We start from the raw sequence: 19,737 nt of genomic DNA on the forward strand, positions 1-19,737 counted from the left end.
CCAGACCAGGAATTGAACCCACCACCTTTGGTATTTGGGACAATGCTCCAATCAACTGAGCTACACTAGCCAGGGCTATTAGCTTTTATTTTATATAGATATACTTTGAAAATTTTCCAGTTCTAATTATGATTACACTGTTATTGCTTTAATCATTCATTCAACAAGTTTACTTTGAACAAGTAGTATGCGTCAACCACTATTGTATGCATTGGGGATTTAGGTGTAAACAAAACAGAAAAGGTCACACGGAGCCTACATACTTAGAAGGGTGAGAGATTAAAAAAACAATAACAAGTAAATTAACTTTAGATTTTGATAAGTATAATGGAAGACATAAACAAAGGGAAGCTAATATTGATTAGGTGAGTAGGGAGGCCTGATTTCAATCAAAATTAGCTTCCCTTTGTTTGAAATGAGGCCTAACAGATGAATTCGAGGCTATCACTCAAAATATTGGGAGAAGACCGTTCTAGGTAGTGAGGCAGCAAGTGCAAAGGTCCCTGGATATGAAAAAGGGCTTGGGAATTCTGAGGAACAGAAAGGAGACCAGCATGGTAAGAATATGGTTGTGGCTGAGACCGGTTTGGCTCAGTGGATAGAGCGTCGGCCTGCGGACTGAGAGGTTCCAGGTTCGATTCCGGTCAAGGGCATGTGCCTGGGTTGCGGGCATATCCCCAGTGGGGGGTGTGCAGGAGGCAGCAGGTCGATGTTTCTCTCTCATCGATGTTTCGAACTCTCTATCTCTCTCCCTTCCTCTCTGTAAAAAATCAATAAAATATATTAAAAAAAAAAAAAGAATATGGTTGTGGATGAAAAGGGGCCACAATGCTAACCTGATGAGGTAAGGCCTGCATGGTGGTCTTGCAAACTCAGAGACCTAAAGGATGGTCTGAAATTAAACTTTTTAACTGAAAGCAGTTTATGGAAGGTAGTCATGTCCTAGGCTAGAATATTCCCTGAAAAAAGTCAATCTTTTCTTTAACCTGTCTATTGCCCTTTGGAATGTCAGTGTAACTCCGCTTTTTCTAGACCCCTCAGGGCACAACCAGTGCACCCAGGGTAGAGACCATAAATCCTTTCATTGTTATTGTTACCCCATTAATTGTTGACTGTTAGCTATCCTGTACCCACCTATGTAAAAGATGTGTCTATCATTTTACTTTTCATCCAATCCCAGAGATTTCCCTGCTTTGCTTTCTCCTACCTCCCAAATCTACTACCAATGCATTTGATGTAATCCAATTATGTATTCTCTTTTGATTGTAATGTCATTAATTGGCTGCCTCCTGCACACCCCTACTGGGGATTGAACCTGAAACCCAGGCATGTGCCCTGACTGGGAATCCAATCTCGACCTCCTGATTCATGAGTCCATTGTCAACCACTGAGCCATATCTGCCAGGCCAGGCACATAATTCTTACAATATGCTTAAGGGGTGGATACTAATATGTCCTCATTTACATTTAATCTTTAAAAAATTTTTAAATTGATTTCAGAGAGGAAGGGAGAGGGAGAGCGAGACAGAAACATCAATGATGAGAGAGAATGATCGATCAGCTGCCTCCTGCAAACCCTGCACTGGGGATCGAGCCCACAATCCAGGCATGTGCCCTGACGAGAATCGAACCTTGACCTCCTGCTTCATAGGCCCACGCTCAACCACTGAGCCACACAACCAGACAGGCACATTTAATCTTTTTAAAAATGTCTTTTTATTGATTTTTAGAGAGAGAGGAAGGGAGAGGGTTAAAGAAGCATTCATGTGAAAGCAAAATATCCATGGCTGCTTCCTACATGCCTCCAACCTTGTGATCCAGCTTTGAGAGAGAGAGAGAGAGAGAGAGAGAGAGAGAGAGAGAGAGAGAAACCATCCGCTGGCTGCCCCCGGCATGCGCCCTGACCAGGGATTGGACGCACAGCCCGGGTTTGTACCCTTGTACCCTGACCGGGAATCATCCCACCACCTTCTGGTGTGCCTGACGATGTTCCAACCAACTGACTCACACCGGCCTGGGCTACATTTAATCTTAAAAGGTTACACGGCTTGGCTCAGTTCACCCAGCTAAGAGCCCACGTCTCTTTACCCACCAGGAATCTTTACCAGTGTGCCTGAACCTGGACGTAAATAAAATCCTATTCTGATCACTGTAGGCAAGGCTAAGGTGGCACGCAATGGATGATGCTCCAGGTGTGGGTAAGTGCAGCCATTTCAGTTTACCAGCAATCTTTCCAATCAGTTGCAGAAAATGAAGCGCACTGCTTTCCAGAACCGACTTGGCTTGCAACTTTCTGAGCAAGTCCCCCCTTTCCTGAACTGTGGTTTCCATTTCTACCAAATGCGGTTGATAACACCGATCTGACTAGTAGTGTTGTTAAGATTACGTATGTATGACTGCTAATCGCTTGCTTTAAGTGTCTAAGCACAGTACCCTCGCTTGTAGCAGGCAAACAAATCTTAGCGCTGAGCGGAGGGGACAGAGCTGGGACCACTAAGCTAGTCAGATTTGGAGTCTGGGTCGGGCCTCAGCTGATGGCGGCAGCCGATTGGGCCAGCCGGAGGGGGCGGGCCCGGAGGGTGGGGCCACCCGTGCGCCACTGCAGAACTGAGCTTTGAATCGAGCGCGGTGGTTTCCGCGGTAGCCAATCCTAGACGAGCATTTCCTTCGCTCAGCTGTTGCTGAGGCTCCCAGCCACGCGTCTCACGCCGAGGTCAGTTTTAGCCGTTGCTGCTGTACCCGTGCTCGGCTCTTGCGTGTCCATCCGTTACGACTGCGAGGATAAGGTCTCAGGCCTCCCGCATTATCCGGTCCGGAAATAGACCGTCGGCTCTTCACTCCAAATATGCCGAGCAGCACCAGCTTCCCTTTCTGTGGAAGCCGCTGACTACAGCCCACTCAGGAGTTGTAGTACCAAGATTCCAGTGCTTATGCGACTTGCTAGAGAAGCTGGAAGTTGCTTTTTGGGGCGAAAACAGGTCAGGGAGAAAAGGTACACCGAGAGTCAGAAGCGAGGATGGGGGTGTCCTTGGGCTAGACGGGGCTGGATTCTGGTCCTTTAAACTAGAGGGGGAGGATCCGGAAGTGGATGGGCGGGGCGAAGGGCCCTGATATATGAGAGGGCCCAGCCGCGCGGGGTCTCCAATCTGCCATTTTCTGTGCCTGTGTGAGTCTTCGGCGTCCCAAATTCGCTGTTTTCTCACAGGCTGTATTTCGTCCGCTGGACCGCCACCTCAGGGGAACGATGGACGCAGAGTCCACAGCCACTGCCGCCATCTCTGCGGAGCTGGTTTCTGCCGACAAGTAAGCGGGACCGCGGAAAGCTTGAGGCATTGGCCAGTTCGCGGGGAGCGGGGGGGAGACTGGGGCTCCCCGGGAGGGGAGACCAGAGGGTCGGAGGGCTTGCCTCCTAGTGAACAACCGTCGCTGTTTGGGGAGGCCTGGGCACTGAAGAAGCCCACCTCTGGCATGAAGTCTCGCGCGTTAGCAGTTACGCCGGTTGGCTGGCGCCCCCTGCCCCGCTTTTCGCGGCCGCCATCTTGCCGGGGGCAGCGGCGTCTGTCTGCATCGCCAGCCCCTCTTCTTCCTCCCCCGGCCCGGGGCTATCGGCGGGGAGGCGGGGCCCAGCGCACCCTTGAGCCTTCACGGCGCTGCAGCTTACTGCCCCCGCACTCCTGGCGCGCGTCTCCGGTAGGATCCCCAAACAACCTGAGAGAATAACCAATAGAGATTTGGCGCCAAAAAAAAAAAAAAAAAAAAAAAGCCCTGCAGGAGAAGCTGGACCGGTGGGGCCGGTGGGCGGGGCCTCAGGGGCGGGATCTGGCGCCCGTGTTCGCCGGCCTCCGCCGGCGCTGGAGCAGGGGGCGGGGCCCTGAGGAGGCGGGAAAACTTCCATTGTTTGGGGTTGCGCGGCCGGAGCCTCGGATTTCCGCTGTGAGGCACCGGGAGGCTGGTTCACCGCGGTCTCCTCGCTCACCTCGGTCTCCTCGCTCACCTCGTGCCCTCCTACCTGCAGCGAGCCGGTTCTGGGCCTGTGGTGGAGAGCATCGTGGTTCTTTGGACTGTGGGAGTGTCGGCGAGAGACACTGTTTCTGGGGTTTCCGGGGGGATGTTGAGTATCTTCACCGAGAGCTGCCTGGCGCTCTGCTCGCTGGCGGCGGCGTTGGGTTGGTAGGTGAATGCGCAGTAGGAATGCACAGAAGGACGAGGGGATGGTAGAAGACACGATTGCTCCGAAGGTGGCACCATGCTACCCAGGCCTGAGATATTTCTTGAATAATGAAGAAACGCGTTTTTATTTATTTATTTATTTATTTATTTTTTTAATAAAATATATTTTATTGATTTTTTACAGAGAGGAAGGGAGAGAGATAGAGAGTTAGAAACATCGATGGGAGAGAAATATCGACCAGCCGCCTCCTGAACATCTCCCACTGGGGATGTGCCGCAGCCCAGGTACATGCCCTTGACCGGAATCGAACCTGGGACCCCTCAGTCCGCAGGCCGACGCTCTATCCACTGAGCCAAACCGGTTTCAGCAGAAACGCGTTTTTAATGGTTTTTATTTATTTATTGCAGAGAGGGAGAGAAATAATGGAAACATCAATAATGAGAGAGAACCATTGGTCAGTGAATCGAACCCTGACCTCTTGGTTTATAGGTCGACGCTCCATAGTGAAAACATTTCATTAAAGAAAACAAGTGCTCTTTCCCATCTAGTATGTCCAACTGTGCAATCTTCCTTTTTTCTCAGGGGCTTTGTTATTTTTTTCTTGGTGCACTTTTTATTTATTTACTTTTCTTGGTGCACTGTACTGGGAGAGGTTGCTGTGAGGTTTTTATGAATTTCTGGAGCCTTACACTTTGAGGTTTACTTATCTCTACCTATGCTACCTATCACGTTTTGGGTCTTTGAATGTTTATATTTGATCCACATGAGTATACTATGAATTAGTTCTCCTGTAGGTGAGGAAAGTCAAGATCAGAATGCAGAAATTAATAAGTGGTAGAATCTGCATTAAACCCAAGTTCTTTTTCTTGTGTGTGTGTGTGTGTGTGTGTGTGTGTTTTATAGCAAAGGTGGAGATTTATTGAAGAACAAGTCCAGACTCCCAAGTGCGGAGGGGGAAAGAGTCCCATAAACCCAAGTTTTTATTTTGTCATTACCTACCCAAAAGCTTATCTGAGAGGAAATGAAATTGCATGTAAACCTAATTAGCTAGTCTGAAAGAACAATAAAAGGCAGCATTCAGAAGTTACATCTTGGTTGAGACTATTCAGAGGTCAAGCCCCTAAGGCGCTTTAAGGGGAGGGTAAAGAAAATGCTTCTGAGTTTAGACTTGAATAAGAATGCACATTGTAATTCCGGCATAACCACTGAAAGGATAAGAATATAACTTCCAAACCAGTAGAGAGGAAAGGTGGAATGAGAAATAAACCTCAATGCAGGGTTGATTTTTATTTTTTTGGATACCAGCTTCATTGCTTAAGCAGTGATGTTGGGCCACAATTTTGTCTTCTGTAAAAAGCTCCAATTTGGCTTCTCTTCCTCTTGCCATTTAAACAGCATGGCTGATGGCAATAATTGTCTAAATGCTAAATCAGTCCTCATTATAGTTATCTTTTTAATTAGTTTTTACAGCTTTGTTATAAAATACAAAGCATATAAGAGTTTGTACTGTAGCCATAACCGGTTTGGCTCAGTGGATAGAGCGTCGGCCTGCGGACTGAAAGGTCCCAGGTTCGATTCCGGCCAAGGGCATGTACCTTGGTTGCAGGCACATCCCCAGTGGGGGGTGTGCAGAGGGCAGCTGGTCGATGTTTCTCTCTCATTGATGTTTCTAGCTCTCTGTCCCTCTCCCTTCCTCTCTGGAGAAAATCAATAAAATATATATAAAAAAAAAGAGTTTGTACTGTAGTGGTGAGAAGGAATGAGAAAGTTAAAAGAAGTCTTATGTGGAGTCATTGAATTTTGACTTCTCTGTCCTAATTCCTGAGCTGCTTATCCATTGCTTTAGAAGATGACAAAAAAAGGTAGTTTAGCTCAATAACAAAGTTCTGGCATTTACATGCTAATTGGCAAAATCACCTGCCCTAATCCTACCATAGTGATTCAGAATTGCTCCTTTGTTTTTTCAATTGATTTTAGAGAGGAGCGGGGGAGGAGGGAAGAATGAGAAAGAAATATCCATCAAACCTACAACCTGGGTATGTGCTTCACCAGGAATCAACTTCAAGCAACTTAGCCACACCATCCAGGATCATTCCTTATTTTAACAAATACTGATTTGGTGCCAGACCTTGTGCTTGGTGCTAGGCTACAGCGAGGATAAAATACACATGGTTTCTTTCCTTAGAATTAAGTCCTATATCAGGGGTGGCCAACCTTTTTGTGAGTGTGTGCCAAAACCAGCAAAATCTCCGACTCAAAACTCTTCTGCCTGCCAACCCTAATTTTTTGAGAACATGTTACGCCTACTTGATACCTCTTAAGGTGTATGTATGTGAAGAACCTTGAAAAAATAATAAAATTCATTCAAGCGACAAAAACAACAGTATACGATGATGAAAAATACATTTATTTTTTTAATGTATACATGTACACTGATAGTCCGACAGAAAACTTTATGACTCTGATATTATCAGTGGAACTTTTGCTGCTGCATCACTGATGACAGATTTTACATCCGGTTTATATTTCGTGACCTTCAGAGATATGCATGAGCTACTACTTTCATCTGTCAGGCTACTCCTATGACGAGACATAACAAAATTCATCACTGAGAACAGTGTGGATGAAAACATGGAGAGTAACGCTGTTGCAAAGTTTTGTAAACAAAAAATTTTCTGGAATGGCATTCCAAGTCCTCAATAGTTCGTTTTCGACACTATTGAAATTGCTCTTCCCCTCTCTCGTCAATCCATGTCTATGGTCTTTAAGATAACTTATTATGTAAAATTATTTATCTAAGATGCACCTACACTGAATTTATCTGAAAAATATAAAAGTTGATATTAAAAAAATTGTAAATGGAAGATTATAAGAGGGTTTCGCGTGCCAGCAAAAGTTACTGGCATACCATGTTTGGCACACGTGCCAGGGGTTGCTCACGCCTGTCCTATATTCTGGGGAATACAGAAAGTCAATAGGAAATTGGAATACAGTATGAATTCTGATGGGGAGGATCATATAGGTTACAAAGTCAATTGGTTAAGTGCCTTCTCTGTAAAATATGAATATTGCCACCTGCCACAGGGTGTTTTTTGTTAATCCTCACCTGAGGATATTTTTTCCATTGATTTTTTTCAGAGAGTGGGAAGGAGAGGGGAGAGGAGAGATGAGCATGTGAGAGACACAGTCATCTGTTGCACACGTGCCAGACTTGGGGCTGGGATGAAAACTGACCCTTCGTGAAGACAGATACTCTAACCACTGAGAAACACCTGACAGGGCATGGGTGTTTTTTCTTTTTTGGTGAGAGCACTAAAAAATGTAACAGGCACTGCATATGCTATGTCTGTTAGTCCTATGTTTGCTCTGAATTGCCTTTTGAATGTTATTTGTGCTTCGCAAACACCTCAAATCAACAGGTCTTAATGCATAAACCCCCAGTTTTCTCTAATGAATCCTGTTTCTATACCTTATTCTAGTTGGATAATACTGTTTCCAACCTCAGAAATAAAAATATTCTGGACTTCCTCTTTTCTAATTTGTAAGTAGTCACCAATATTTAGCAATTTGGTATTTTGTAGCAGGGCTTAGGCATATGGACCAGATAGGGAAAAATGAAATGGACAGGATTACAGTGAACTCTTCCTTAAAGAAGAGGTTGCTGTTTAACTAAAGCTGTTTGCATGAGAATGTAGGGCATATTGGTGGATAATTTTGATTTTTGATGGACCATTGACGTTTAAAAAAAATAATCTTTCTGATTCAAAATCCAGAATGGAGGTATATAGTGAAATTTCCCTCCAACCCTTACTCCCTAATCACAGAGTCAATCAGTGTTAGAGATTTATTACGTATTCCTCAATGATACCTTATGCATATATATGTATATATATATATGAGTAAATTGTAATTATTTTATATTGCTGTATACTTGACACTTTGGTATATGGACAACAACCCCCTAACCACCAGAGCCACACTGGCCAGAGCATTTCCTTAATTTTTTTAATGGCTTCATTGTTTTCTATTCTCACAACAAGTTCACTATGGCTGGACAATTGAGTTGTTTCAGTATTTAGTTATTATAAACAGTGCTATAGTGAATAACATTGTAAGGAACTGTACTGGTATAGGATTAGGCACCAGTATCTTTATGATTGTTTGTATAGAAAATAATATAGTAATTAATAAATCCTATATAATAAAGAGCTAATATGCAAATAGTTGTCACCCCTCTAAGACTCAGACACTCAACACTGGGGAGAGAGGGATGGGGACCAACCAGGCTGTGGTTTTCAAACGGTGTTTTCAAACATGTTTCAAACATGTTTTCAAACGTTTGAGCTGTTCATGTTTTCTGTGAATGTGTTTGTATTCTTTAATCTTGGGCTTCTATGTTGATTGCTGAGATTTTGTGTGTGTGTGTGTGTGTGTGTGTGTGTGTGTGTGTGTGTGTATACACACATACATACAGTAAGTTGACCTTTTAAAAAAGTTTTTATTTATTTTGAGGGAGAGATAGAAACATCAGTCAGCTGCCTCATGCTTGCACTATCAGCTGCCTATTGGGGTCAAGCCAGAAACCCAGGGCATGTACCTGACCAGGAATCGAACCAGTGGCCTCTAGGTGCATGGGTTGATGCACAACCACTGAGCCACACCTGCACTAAGTTGACCTTTTGTAAAACTAACTGGGTGGAATAGAATTAATCTTTCATGGTTTCTGAGTTTAAAAAGGCCTCCAGATGCATCACAAAGTATTTCAACCATAATTTTCTCTAGTACTTTGCTGGATTTATATTTTATGTGATGATTTTTCAAGAGAATCAGAAATCAGATTTCTATGTGATATCTTCATAGTTTTAAACGTAGACCTATTATAATTAACATAAAAAAAATAACAGTGGATAGCCTGTCTCTGACCTGGATAGGACATGCACATATGCCTCTCTCTCTCTCTCTCTCTCTCTCTCTCCCCTCCCCCCCCCTTCGGGGTTCAACTGGGAGTTCAATCACTCGCTGTGATGTGTGCTTACCACCAGGGGGCGGCGTGAAATGAAGGAAGGCCCAAGCTGGCCCTGATCGCCAGCCAGGCCTAGGGACCCTACACATGCATGAATTTTGTGCCCTGGACCTCTAGTTAGTTTATAATTTTTGTTCTAATTCAATGATTCTTAGAGTGTGAGTCTAAAACCAAGGAGTGTAGGGAAGTTGTTAGAAATGCAAATCCTGCCAAACCGGTTTTTTGGCTCTGTGGATAGAGCATTGGCCTGCGGACTGAAGGGTCCCAGGTTCGATTCCAGTCAAGGGCATGCACCTTGGTTGCGGGCACATCCCCAGTAGGGGGTGAGCAGGAGGCAGCTGATGGATGTTTCTCATCGTTGTTTTTTTTTTTTTTTTAAATATTTCTTTATTGATTTCAGAGAGGAAGGTAGGAGAGAGAGATGGAAACATCAATGATGAGAGAGAATCATTGATTGGCTGCTTCCTGCACGCCCCCTCCTGGGGACCAAGCCCGCAACCCAGGCATGTACCCTTGGCCGGAATCGAACCCGGGACCCCTCAGTCCGCAGGCTGACGCTCTATCCACTGAGCCAAGTCGGCTAGGGCTCTCATCAATGTTTCTAACTCTATTCCCTCTCCCTTCTCTGTGAAAAATCAATTAAAAATATTTTTAAAAATGTTTTTATTTATTTTGGAGAAAAAGGGAGAAAAATATTAAGCTGTCTCCTGCATGCTCCCCTGCTGGGGTGATCTAGCCCCAAACTCAGGCATGTGCCCTGACCAAGAATCAAACCAGTAACCTGGTGCATGGGTCATTGGTTAATTATTTTTTATAGGAAGTCTAGTTTATCAATTTCCCTTTTATTGTTATTTTTTTAAGCTGTGACATTTTATTTTTTAAACCTCACCTATGGATATTCTTAGAGGAAGGGAGAGACAGAAACATTGATCAGTTCCCTTATGAAAGTGTTCCAACCCAGGGATCAAACCTACAACTCAGGTATGTACCCTGACTGGGGAACCCAACCAGCAACTTTTTAGTGTAGAGGATGACACTCAACCAACTGAGCCACACTGGCCAGGCCATTGGTTACTTCTTGTGTGTGCCCTGACCAAAGATGAAACCCACAATCTTAGTATATTAGGATGATGCTCTAGCCAACTGAGCTACCTGGCCAGGGCCTACATATTTCTTTTCTTTAAATTATATTTTTATTGTTTTCAGAGAGGAAGGTTGCCTCCTACATGCATCCTACTGGGGTTTAATCCTGAAACCCAGGCATGACGAGAATCGAACCTGGGACCCTCAGTCTGCGGGCTGACTGATGCTCTTATCCGCATATTTACTTTTCCCTCATTTTTTCATTACAGAATTGAAGATGATGCTCCTGCTCCTTCTACCTCTGCAGATAAAGTGGGGAGGTAAGATTATTTACTTGGTACAGTTAGGTTTGTATTTAATTAAATTCATTATTGTGGGGTTTTTTGCAAATTACACGTACTTTATTTACTGGTTTGAAAGCCTTCTTAATGGTATGTATGATATTTTACATAGTTGATCTCAACTTTGTTCACATTGATGTCAGTTGTGTTTGGGTTTTTATGTTCTAGGCTCTGCTCAGTTGCTGCTGTTGCTATTTGTTTCAGGATCTAGGGTGGATACTCTCACATAAAATCCTATTTTAATTCCTTCTCTGTCTGTTCTTTTATGGATTCTTAGCTTTGTGTAATTATACCTACAATGGAACCTGTCCTAAAGTCACCAAAATACTCCAAAATCACATGAGAGGAAGGAAGAGGAGAGAGAGATAGAAACATCAATGATGAAAGAGAATCATTGATCAGTTACCTCCTGCATACCCCCTACTGGGGATTGAGCCCGCAACCTAGGCATGTGCCCTTGAATGGAATTGAACCCAGGACCTTCCAGTTCGCAGGCCGACGCTCTATCCACGGAGCCAAACTAGCGAGGGATATATGTGCATATTCTAATTCTCCTAGTTAACAAGAGATGTCCAAGGCCAGCCACAATATATACTAATGAACCATATAATACTGCATAGGTACACAGGGAATGTTCTTGACATCTAAAATTTCTACGAGCTTAAAAGGGCTTCCCCTTCCTGGTCCAGGCAGCCATGGGGAGGAGTCAGTTTCATTATGTTTAATAGGTAACAAATAAGACCAAATATTAAGGTACTTATTTGTAAATCAGACTGTGGTGTCTAGACAATGATGTGTTTTTTTACATTTGAATAAAATACTAGGATTGAAAGTTTAGTTATGCTCCTTATTCATTATACAACATGACTAACAAAAGTTAACCTATTCTTTTCTTTATTTCTGCTGATACAGATTTCTTTGTAAGGTTACTATTTTCGATTTTGTTGTTATTTTAGTTTAAAAGTTTTAAATTTTATTTTGAGCCCACATCTACTTCCATATAACTTCCCCATCTTGATGTGACCATGATTCTTAAGCAGAGGTAATAAGTGTAAAGCTAATTCAAAAGGTAGGTGCCTGAGTTGCATCCCTAGAGATTTTATTTGTTTAGCTTCAGATAGAATTCAGGTTTGTGTGTTGGGAAAACTTCCTGATAATTCTTAAGCTCACTTAGGTTGAGAATCACTGTTTCCAATTTTATTTAATCCTCCTACAGAATATTTGCATGTGTCGTTTTTTTTTTTTATTGCTCCATGAATTTATTAGCATATATTAATGCAGTAAAGACGGGACAGAAACTGTCAAACATTTTAATTTCAGAAAACACATTGTAGGAAAGGAGTGACCAAGGACCAATAGTATTCTAGGGCCTTGGTGGATGCATTCATGGGGGAGGAGATCTCATTCCAGGAGGAGACATGTCTATTGGTGTCCCTTAAGCAGGGGTGGGGTGGAGGGATGGGGCTAGCCTAATTGACGGGCTCATACCAGGTAGAGTAGCCATAATGCCTGGAGTGGGGGGTGTTGCCCAGCCCACAAATGTGTGGGTAGTCCCCTGGACCCGTGGCTACTGAGTTGGGGTTCCAGCAATGCTGGCAGTGGCTGCAAAAGCTGTGACAATACCTTTTCCCTGTGGAGTCATTACCTGCTTGGAGGATCCTCAATCACTTTGGCGCAGGGCCTGCTAGTTCAAAAATTGGACCGCTAGCTGGAACACAGCAGCCAAGCCAACTCCAGGGCCTCCTGCAGCTTCTGCAATGCCAGTATCTTTTGGGGAGGCTTCCCTCCACAATCATGGAAACCAAGGTTATTTGTTGGTAGTGAGTAGATAAACCTTTAAGAGGAAATATTATAGTCGAATTCTGAGAATGTTGCCTCAGAATCTTACCAGAATGTTTTTTCCCATTTAAGGAAAACTTTTAAGATAACTTTTGCTTTTGTAGTGATAAATGTGAGTTAGCTTAGCCTTGCAGAGTAGTTCACAGGCTTAAAGAAATTATTATGGTTTAAATGTAGCAGGTTTTCAAGAAATAATGACTTTAAAAGTATTTAACACATGAAAATTTTTTTTTTTCTGGCAGTTTGGATGTGGATAGTGAAGCTAAGAAGCTGTTGGGCTTAGGACAGAAGCATCTGGTGATGGGGGATATTCCAGCAGCTGTCAATGCTTTCCAGGAAGCAGCTAGTCTTTTGTAAGTACTGTGTTTTGCTAAAATGTAATCCTATGTTTCTAATAAACTTGAGTCATAAGAAGTTGTTTTATGAGAAAAATCAAGTGTAAGAGTTTAAAAAGATTATTTTTCATGTATAAGTTCTATAAATATAGAATCTACATATAACTGAGCATTTGTAGCCTTTGATTTTCCTGAGTAAGGTAATCTGTTTTCTAGTCACTGCTAATTAGGGCGCCCAACTTGTCCTGGTTAATTGCAAGACTTTTCCATTTTTAGCATTGGAAAGTCTGTATCTGGATAAACTCAATCCCAAGTAAACCATGATGGTTGGTCACCCTACCATTAATAATATTATTAGCACAGTATTTTTCATACTCTTAACACTTTGTTATCTGCTCTGTTAGCAAGTTGGTAATTACCACCAGGTAATCATATCTATCTTCTATAATAATAAAAAGGTAATATGCTAATTAGACTGGACATCATTCCTGGTGAAACTGGGGCAGGGAAGGAAGCCACCCCAAGTGCCTGAGGGAAGCTGGTGTCTGCAGCCAGGGGAAGGAAGGCCTACTCTTGCATGAATTTTCGTGCATCAGGCCTCTAGTGTATCTATAGGTATCTTGGGGAAACAGGTTAGCTTTAGTCCTTCAAGATTGATTGATATTAACCAAAGGCTTTAATGCACCTCTGTACGCTGAGAAAGTTAAATCTTCATTCAGGCATTAGCCTGCCAGCCTATGCCTTGATTTGAGCTAGTTCCCTCTAAGATATCATTACCAGTAGCAATGGAAGTCTGTCAGCTTTCTTTTTTTTTTAAATATATATTTTATTGGTTTTTTACAGAGAGGAAGGGAGAAGGATAGAGAGAGAGTCAGAAACATCAATGAGAGAGAAACATCAATCAGCTGCCTCCTGCACACCCCCTACTGGGCATGTGCCTGCAACCAAGGTACATGCCCTTGACTGGAATCGAACCTGGGACCCTTCAGTCCGCAGGCTGACGCTCCATCCACTGAGCCAAACCAGTTAGGGCTGTCAGCTTTCTTAATTAGCTTATTGTTAACACTAGTAGCCCAGTGCACAGATTCGTCCACATTGAAAGAAAATTAATTAGAAGAAATATTTTTTTTAAAAAATATATATTTTATTGATTTTTTACAGAGAGGAAGGGAGAGAGATAGAGAGTTAGAAACATCGATGAGCGAGAAACATCGATCAGCCGCCTCCTGCACACCTCCCACTGGGGATGTGCCCGCAACCCAGGTACATGCCCTTGACCGGAATCGAACCTGAGACCTTTCAGTCCGCAGGCCGACGCTCTATCCACTGAACCAAACCGGTTTCGGCAAGAAATATTTTAATATTGCTATTCACCCTTTCTCTTTAATAGAAGTGTCAACCAAATTCACTATTGACAATGACAGATGGAAATACACACTTGTGATTGGTGCCAGCGAAAGCTTTATATGTATTGCGCACGCGTGATTCAACTTAGCCTTTTATAGATATAGAATAAACTTGCTTAATTAGACCTGCTTCTATATATTTTAAATATGATGTTACATGCAAGGAACATTAATATTTCAAGAATAAAAAGATTTTAAGTATAATAATATTACCAAAACTGTATTGACATAACATATCACAAAAGTTGTAGGAAATATAAAAAATATGCAAATAATAGTATTACTTCTATTATATTCTAGTATATCCCCCCCCCCCCGCTCTATTTTTGTTCATCAGTTTATGTTCATTATATTCCACAAATGAGTGAATGATATGATATTTATCTTTCTCCGACTGGCTTATTTCGCTTAGCATGATGCTTTCTTAAAATTTTTTAAGTCCAGTTGCTTTTTTTTTTTTTTTAAAATACATTTTTATTGATTTAAGAGAGGGAGAGAGAGATAGAAACATCAATGATGAGAGAATCATTGATAGGCTCCCTCCTGCATGCTCCACACTGGGGATTGAGCCTGCAACCTGGGCACATGCTCCGACCAGGAACCAAGCCCGTGACCTCTTGGTTCCTGGGTTGACGCTTAACTGCTCAACCTGGCAGGGCTTAGCATGATGCTTTTAAAGTCTATTTTGTCGAATATGAGTATTGCTGCTCCAGCTTTGCTTTTTTTTTTTTTTTTTTTTAAATATATATTTTATTGATTTTTGACAGAGAGGAAGGGAGAGAGATAGAGAGTTAGAAACATCGATGAGAGAGAAACATCGGTCAGCTGCCTCCTGCACATCTCCCACTGGGGATGTGCCCGCAACCCAGGTACATGCCCTTGACCGGAATCGAACCCGGGACCCTTCGGTCCGCAGGCCAACGCTCTATCCACTGAGCCAAACCGGTTTCGGCGCCTTTTTTTTTTTTTTTTTAATTTCTTTTCCATTAGCATGGAAAATATTTTCCCATCTCTTCACTTTCATCCTGTGTGTACCTTTTGAGGTGGATCTCTTGTAGACAGCATATAGTTGGGTCATGTTTTTATATCTATTCACCCACCCTACACCTTTTGATTGGAGCATTTAATCCATTTACAATTAGGGTTATTATTGATAGGTACTTATTCCCATTTTAATTCTGTATGGCTAGGTTTTTCTCTCTTTTCTTCTCAAATCCCTTAAGCATTTCTTGTAATGCCGGCTTGGTGGTAATGAACTCCTGTAGCCTTTTTATTTTTTTTGTCTGGGAAGCTCTTTATTTGACCATCTATTTTGAATGATAGATAGCCTTGCTGGATACAGTAATCTTGGTCTCAGAGCCTTGCTTTCCATTACCTTAAGTACTATATGCCATTCCCTTCTGGCCTTTAGAGTTTCCCATGAGAAATCAGGTGTCAGCCTTATGGGAGCTGACAGTTTTCTTTTCTCTTTGTCTTTAATTTTTGGCATTTTAATTAGGATATGTCTGGGCATGGTTCTGTTTGGGTTCTTCTTGTTTGGGGTTCTCTGTGCCTCCTGAGCTTGTATGACTTTTTCCTTTTCCAGGTTAGGGAAGTTTCCTACCATTATTTCTTCAAACACCTTCTCTATTCCTTTCTATTCTAATATTGTTACGTTTCATTGTCCCACAGCTTCCTTAAGCTGTCATCCTGTTTTTTTTTTAATTGTTTTTTCTTTTTGGTTCTCTGAGTGATATTTTCAACTCTGTCTTCTAATTTACTGATCAATCCTCAGATTCCCCTAATCTGCTGAGTATTCCTTCCAATGTGTTCTTTATTTGTGTTATGTCATGCTTTATTTCAGACTGTTCTTTTTTCATAGTTACTATACCTTTTTTCATACTGTTGAGCATTTTTAACATCATTACTCTAAACTGTTTCAGATAAATTTCTTTTTTTAAAAAAAAAATATATTTTATTGATTTTTTTACAGAGAGGAAGGGAGAGAGATAGAGAGTTAGAAACATCGATCAGCTGCCTCCTGCACACCCCCAACTGGGGATGTGCCCGCAACCCAGGTACATGCCCTTGACCGGAATCGAACCTGGGACCTTTCAGTCTGCAGGCCGACGCTCTATCCACTGAGCCAAACCGGTTTCGGCGCAGATAAATTTCTTATCTCTGCTTCATTTATCTCTTCTGGAGAATTCATTCGCTGGTTCTTTCATTTGGGGGTTGTTTCTTTCCTCATTTTGGTTGTCTGTTTGGGTTTGTGATTATGTTATAGGTAGATCCTCTGTACCTCTCAATCTCTAGTGCAGGACAGTCTTAAAGGCTGTTTCTGACTAATTAGATCAGGCAAAGACTCAAAGCCTCCATAGACCGCCTCTGTCTACAGACTTGAATTGCCCCCCAGGCAATCGTCCTCAGGTGTGGCAAGAGTTTTTTCAACAGGGTGGGGCAGTTGTTTATGCCTGAAGGCTAATAGTTCATTTTAATTTCTTCAGTGGCCTCAGGGCAAGATGTTTTCCAGTAGGGTGTGTCCACTGTCTTCCCCTCAGGCAAGGCAGATGCCTATGTGGGAAAGATGTCCTCCACTTTGTGAGGGAATGACTCATCCCAGGAAACTTGGGGTGTCTGCTTTCTGAGCTCTATCCCCCAAGTCCCCAGTCCTGGATTCTGCTCTCACAGGTCCAGTCCACTTCACCCTCCCTCTGCTGGAGCACAAGGTGGGTAGCTCCACAGGGAATTTTTGTGTGTGGACCCTTTAAGAGGGTGCCCAAACTTTCAGCTGCCACTCCCTGGCAGACAGCAACCCACTGCTTTTCATAGCTAGATGTTATGTGGGTACCCCCCTCAGTTTGGTGCTCTCTGCTGGACAGCCCAGCTTGGGGATTGGATCCCTGAGTTCTCAGTGGCACCCCGCCCCGGCAGCTGAGCTCTCTCTCCGGGACTTCAGTTGCCATCTGTGGGTGCCCAGCTAGCCCTTTCTCACTGCTGCCCCTCCTACCAGTCTCCACCTTCGGTCCTTGGGTATCAGGGTTCTCTCCTGCGAGTTTTCCATTGATTATTCAGTAAATCTTTCTGAATTTCAGTTGTAATTCAAGCTTGCTCCTGGGAGCATGTCTGTGCAGAATTCTCCTACTCTCTCTTTCTTCTTCTTCAATTAGACCTCCTTTCTGATGTAGCTAAACTTTTTTCCAGCCCAGTGAAGCACCCCAACTACTCTTTCAGGTAATTGTCAGCATCACAGCAGTAAATATCAACACAAAGCAGATTATTATTATTATAGGTCATACAGGAAGAACAAAGGTAAAATATTAACTGCAGCAGTGTTTGACTGTATTCTGCGCAGTGAGAAAACCTGAAGTCGTTTTCAAGTTCCACCATTTCTTCTTTGCAGTTGGGTCAAGTTTCTAAACTTTCTAAATCTCCATTTTCTGGCTAATGAATAGAAAATAGGAATCTACCGAGTCTCCCATCTACCTACTCCAGGACTTCTGTGGGGATGAAATGAGATGAGGAACGGGAAAACGTTTCACATACATTTGGTTATATAAGTGTGAAATGAAACAGACTATCCTTAAACTTGACTTTCTTCACAGTACTTCATAATTAGATTTTTTTCCTTCTGTTTTTCCTGATTAGTTTCTTTAGTTACTCTCATTAGACTCTCAATGCTGGTAGTTGGCCTTACTTTGCATGGCTTCTGCCAATCCTTTACTACATGAAAATGGTTTCTTGACATAAAGTACTCCTCCTTCCCGTTTATCATACTTGTGTGATTTTTTCCTTCCTGCTTCCCTGTGTAAATAATAGCTAAAACTTATCTATAAATTTGTATTTCTAAGCCTTATTTTAAGTGCTTTTATATACATTAACTCAGTTCCTGCAGTAGCTCTTTGAGCATTCTTCACATTTCTATTTTACAGATGAGAAAATGAAGGCACTGTGAAATTAACTTCCCAGGCATTCTACCAGAGAAAAAATGCTCTTAACTATATCATGATGCTTTTCCATGGGCCTTACTTATTACTTATCCTTTAGGTCCCAGCCAACTAGTAGTTAGTCCTCTAACTGTTTTGGCCCATTTTGACACCGGTCTTATAGCAGAAGAAATCCCTATTGATGTAGTTTAGGTCTTAGATTATATGTGATAACTGTAGTAAATTGATGGCATTTAGAATATATAATATATGTATAGCTGAAGAACAGTCAACATTAATTTTATGCCCTGTTTGTTAGGTCAAGGTCCATTTGACCTTGACTGGGAAGCAAAAGAGGGAAGTACTGGTTTCCTATAAGTGTGTTACTGGAAGAATGTCATAACTAAAGAACTAGAAATAAATGTTTTAGAGTAGGTGTTAATTCAGATCTTTGATGTTTATTCTCTTTATAGAGGTAAAAAGTATGGAGAGACAGCTAATGAGTGTGGAGAAGCTTTCTTTTTCTATGGGAAATCCCTTCTGGAGTTGGCAAGGTATGTCTTTGAAGTCACAATTTATAAGTAGAATGTTTTGTATCACCACAATGGTCTATTAAACACTTTAGTTTCTTTGTTTGCTAGGATTGTTTACTAACTTCAGATTTCACATGAACTGAGACTAATTTTACTAAGAAATAGGAAATTAGGGAGAGCATGGAAGTTTTTTGAAAGGCACTTCATGCAAAGAGTAAAATTATACATAAGTTTTGACTTTGGGGTCAGAAAACACTAGCAAATGAATATCTCTAACAAATAAAACTTATAAGTAGTCTTAATTATTATAAAGTTGTTGTCTGGTTTCCACCAGAAATCATTCACCAGGATTAAATACATTGAGGGCACATGAAACTAGCAAATTATCTATGATCTCTATTTAATATCAGTTCTAGTAAGTTTTCTAATTTTAGAGAGCATTCTGGTGATTTGTCGTAATAATCTTGCCAGAATGGGTTTTTTCCCCCTGTTTAAGGAAATGTCAGTGGGTGTGAAGCTTGGGAAATATGGCCCTATTATAAGGGAAATATATACTGATCTTGTTCTTTTATAAGAGTCACCAATACTTTTCAGTAGCTGAAGGTTATACTTATTCTTTCACTGTTCTCCCAGCCTTAATTTATAGAAGTTTTTTAGGAACACCTACTTTATATTCTCTGCATTTGCTTACTCCTCTGTTGCTTTTATAGTATAGGATTACAATTTCTGTTGTAAATTGTTACGTTCTAGTTATCATGCCTTTAATACCTTTTCCTTTTTTCCTAGAATGGAGAATGGTGTTTTAGGAAATGCCCTGGAAGGTGTTCATGTGGAAGAGGAAGAAGGAGAAAAAACAGAAGAAGAATCGCTGGTCGAAAATAATGATAACATAGATGGTATGTGGAGTTGCATGTGGCATTAAAGAGATGCAACATATATTTCTTGTGCACAAGTGACGGAGATAGGCTCTTCCCATCCAGGATCATCTATAAGATGCCTAGGTGATAACCTGCATCGGGCGGAGACTTCAGTGGAAGTAGCTGATTACAAAAAGTGACTAGGTTTTTTGTTTTTTAAGAGGATAACTTATTTTTTTAGAAA

General features: G+C 42.0%; 1 protein-coding gene across 3 annotated transcripts in view; it reads left to right on the forward strand.

The window, feature by feature from the left end:
- The first annotated feature begins 2,568 nt into the window (after window positions 1-2,568).
- NASP (nuclear autoantigenic sperm protein) overlaps window positions 2,569-19,737 on the forward strand; it is a 28,960-nt gene continuing 11,791 nt past the window's right edge. Inside the window, exons 1-6 of one of the 3 annotated variants that reach the window (XM_081085855.1) lie at window positions 2,569-2,713; window positions 3,206-3,303; window positions 10,547-10,597; window positions 12,700-12,810; window positions 18,577-18,657; window positions 19,423-19,532. In XM_081085855.1, the coding sequence (XP_080941981.1) occupies window positions 3,245-3,303; window positions 10,547-10,597; window positions 12,700-12,810; window positions 18,577-18,657; window positions 19,423-19,532 (412 nt within the window). In that variant the 5' untranslated portion in view covers window positions 2,569-2,713; window positions 3,206-3,244. Of the gene's footprint in view, window positions 2,714-3,086; window positions 3,304-10,546; window positions 10,598-12,699; window positions 12,811-18,576; window positions 18,658-19,422; window positions 19,533-19,737 lie in introns of those variants that run through there. The other 2 variants (XM_081085853.1, XM_081085854.1) reach the window with 2 other exon arrangements.

This window comes from Myotis nattereri (genome assembly GCF_964212035.1).
Source record: "Myotis nattereri genome assembly, chromosome: 3".
Lineage (NCBI taxonomy): Eukaryota > Metazoa > Chordata > Mammalia > Chiroptera > Vespertilionidae > Myotis > Myotis nattereri.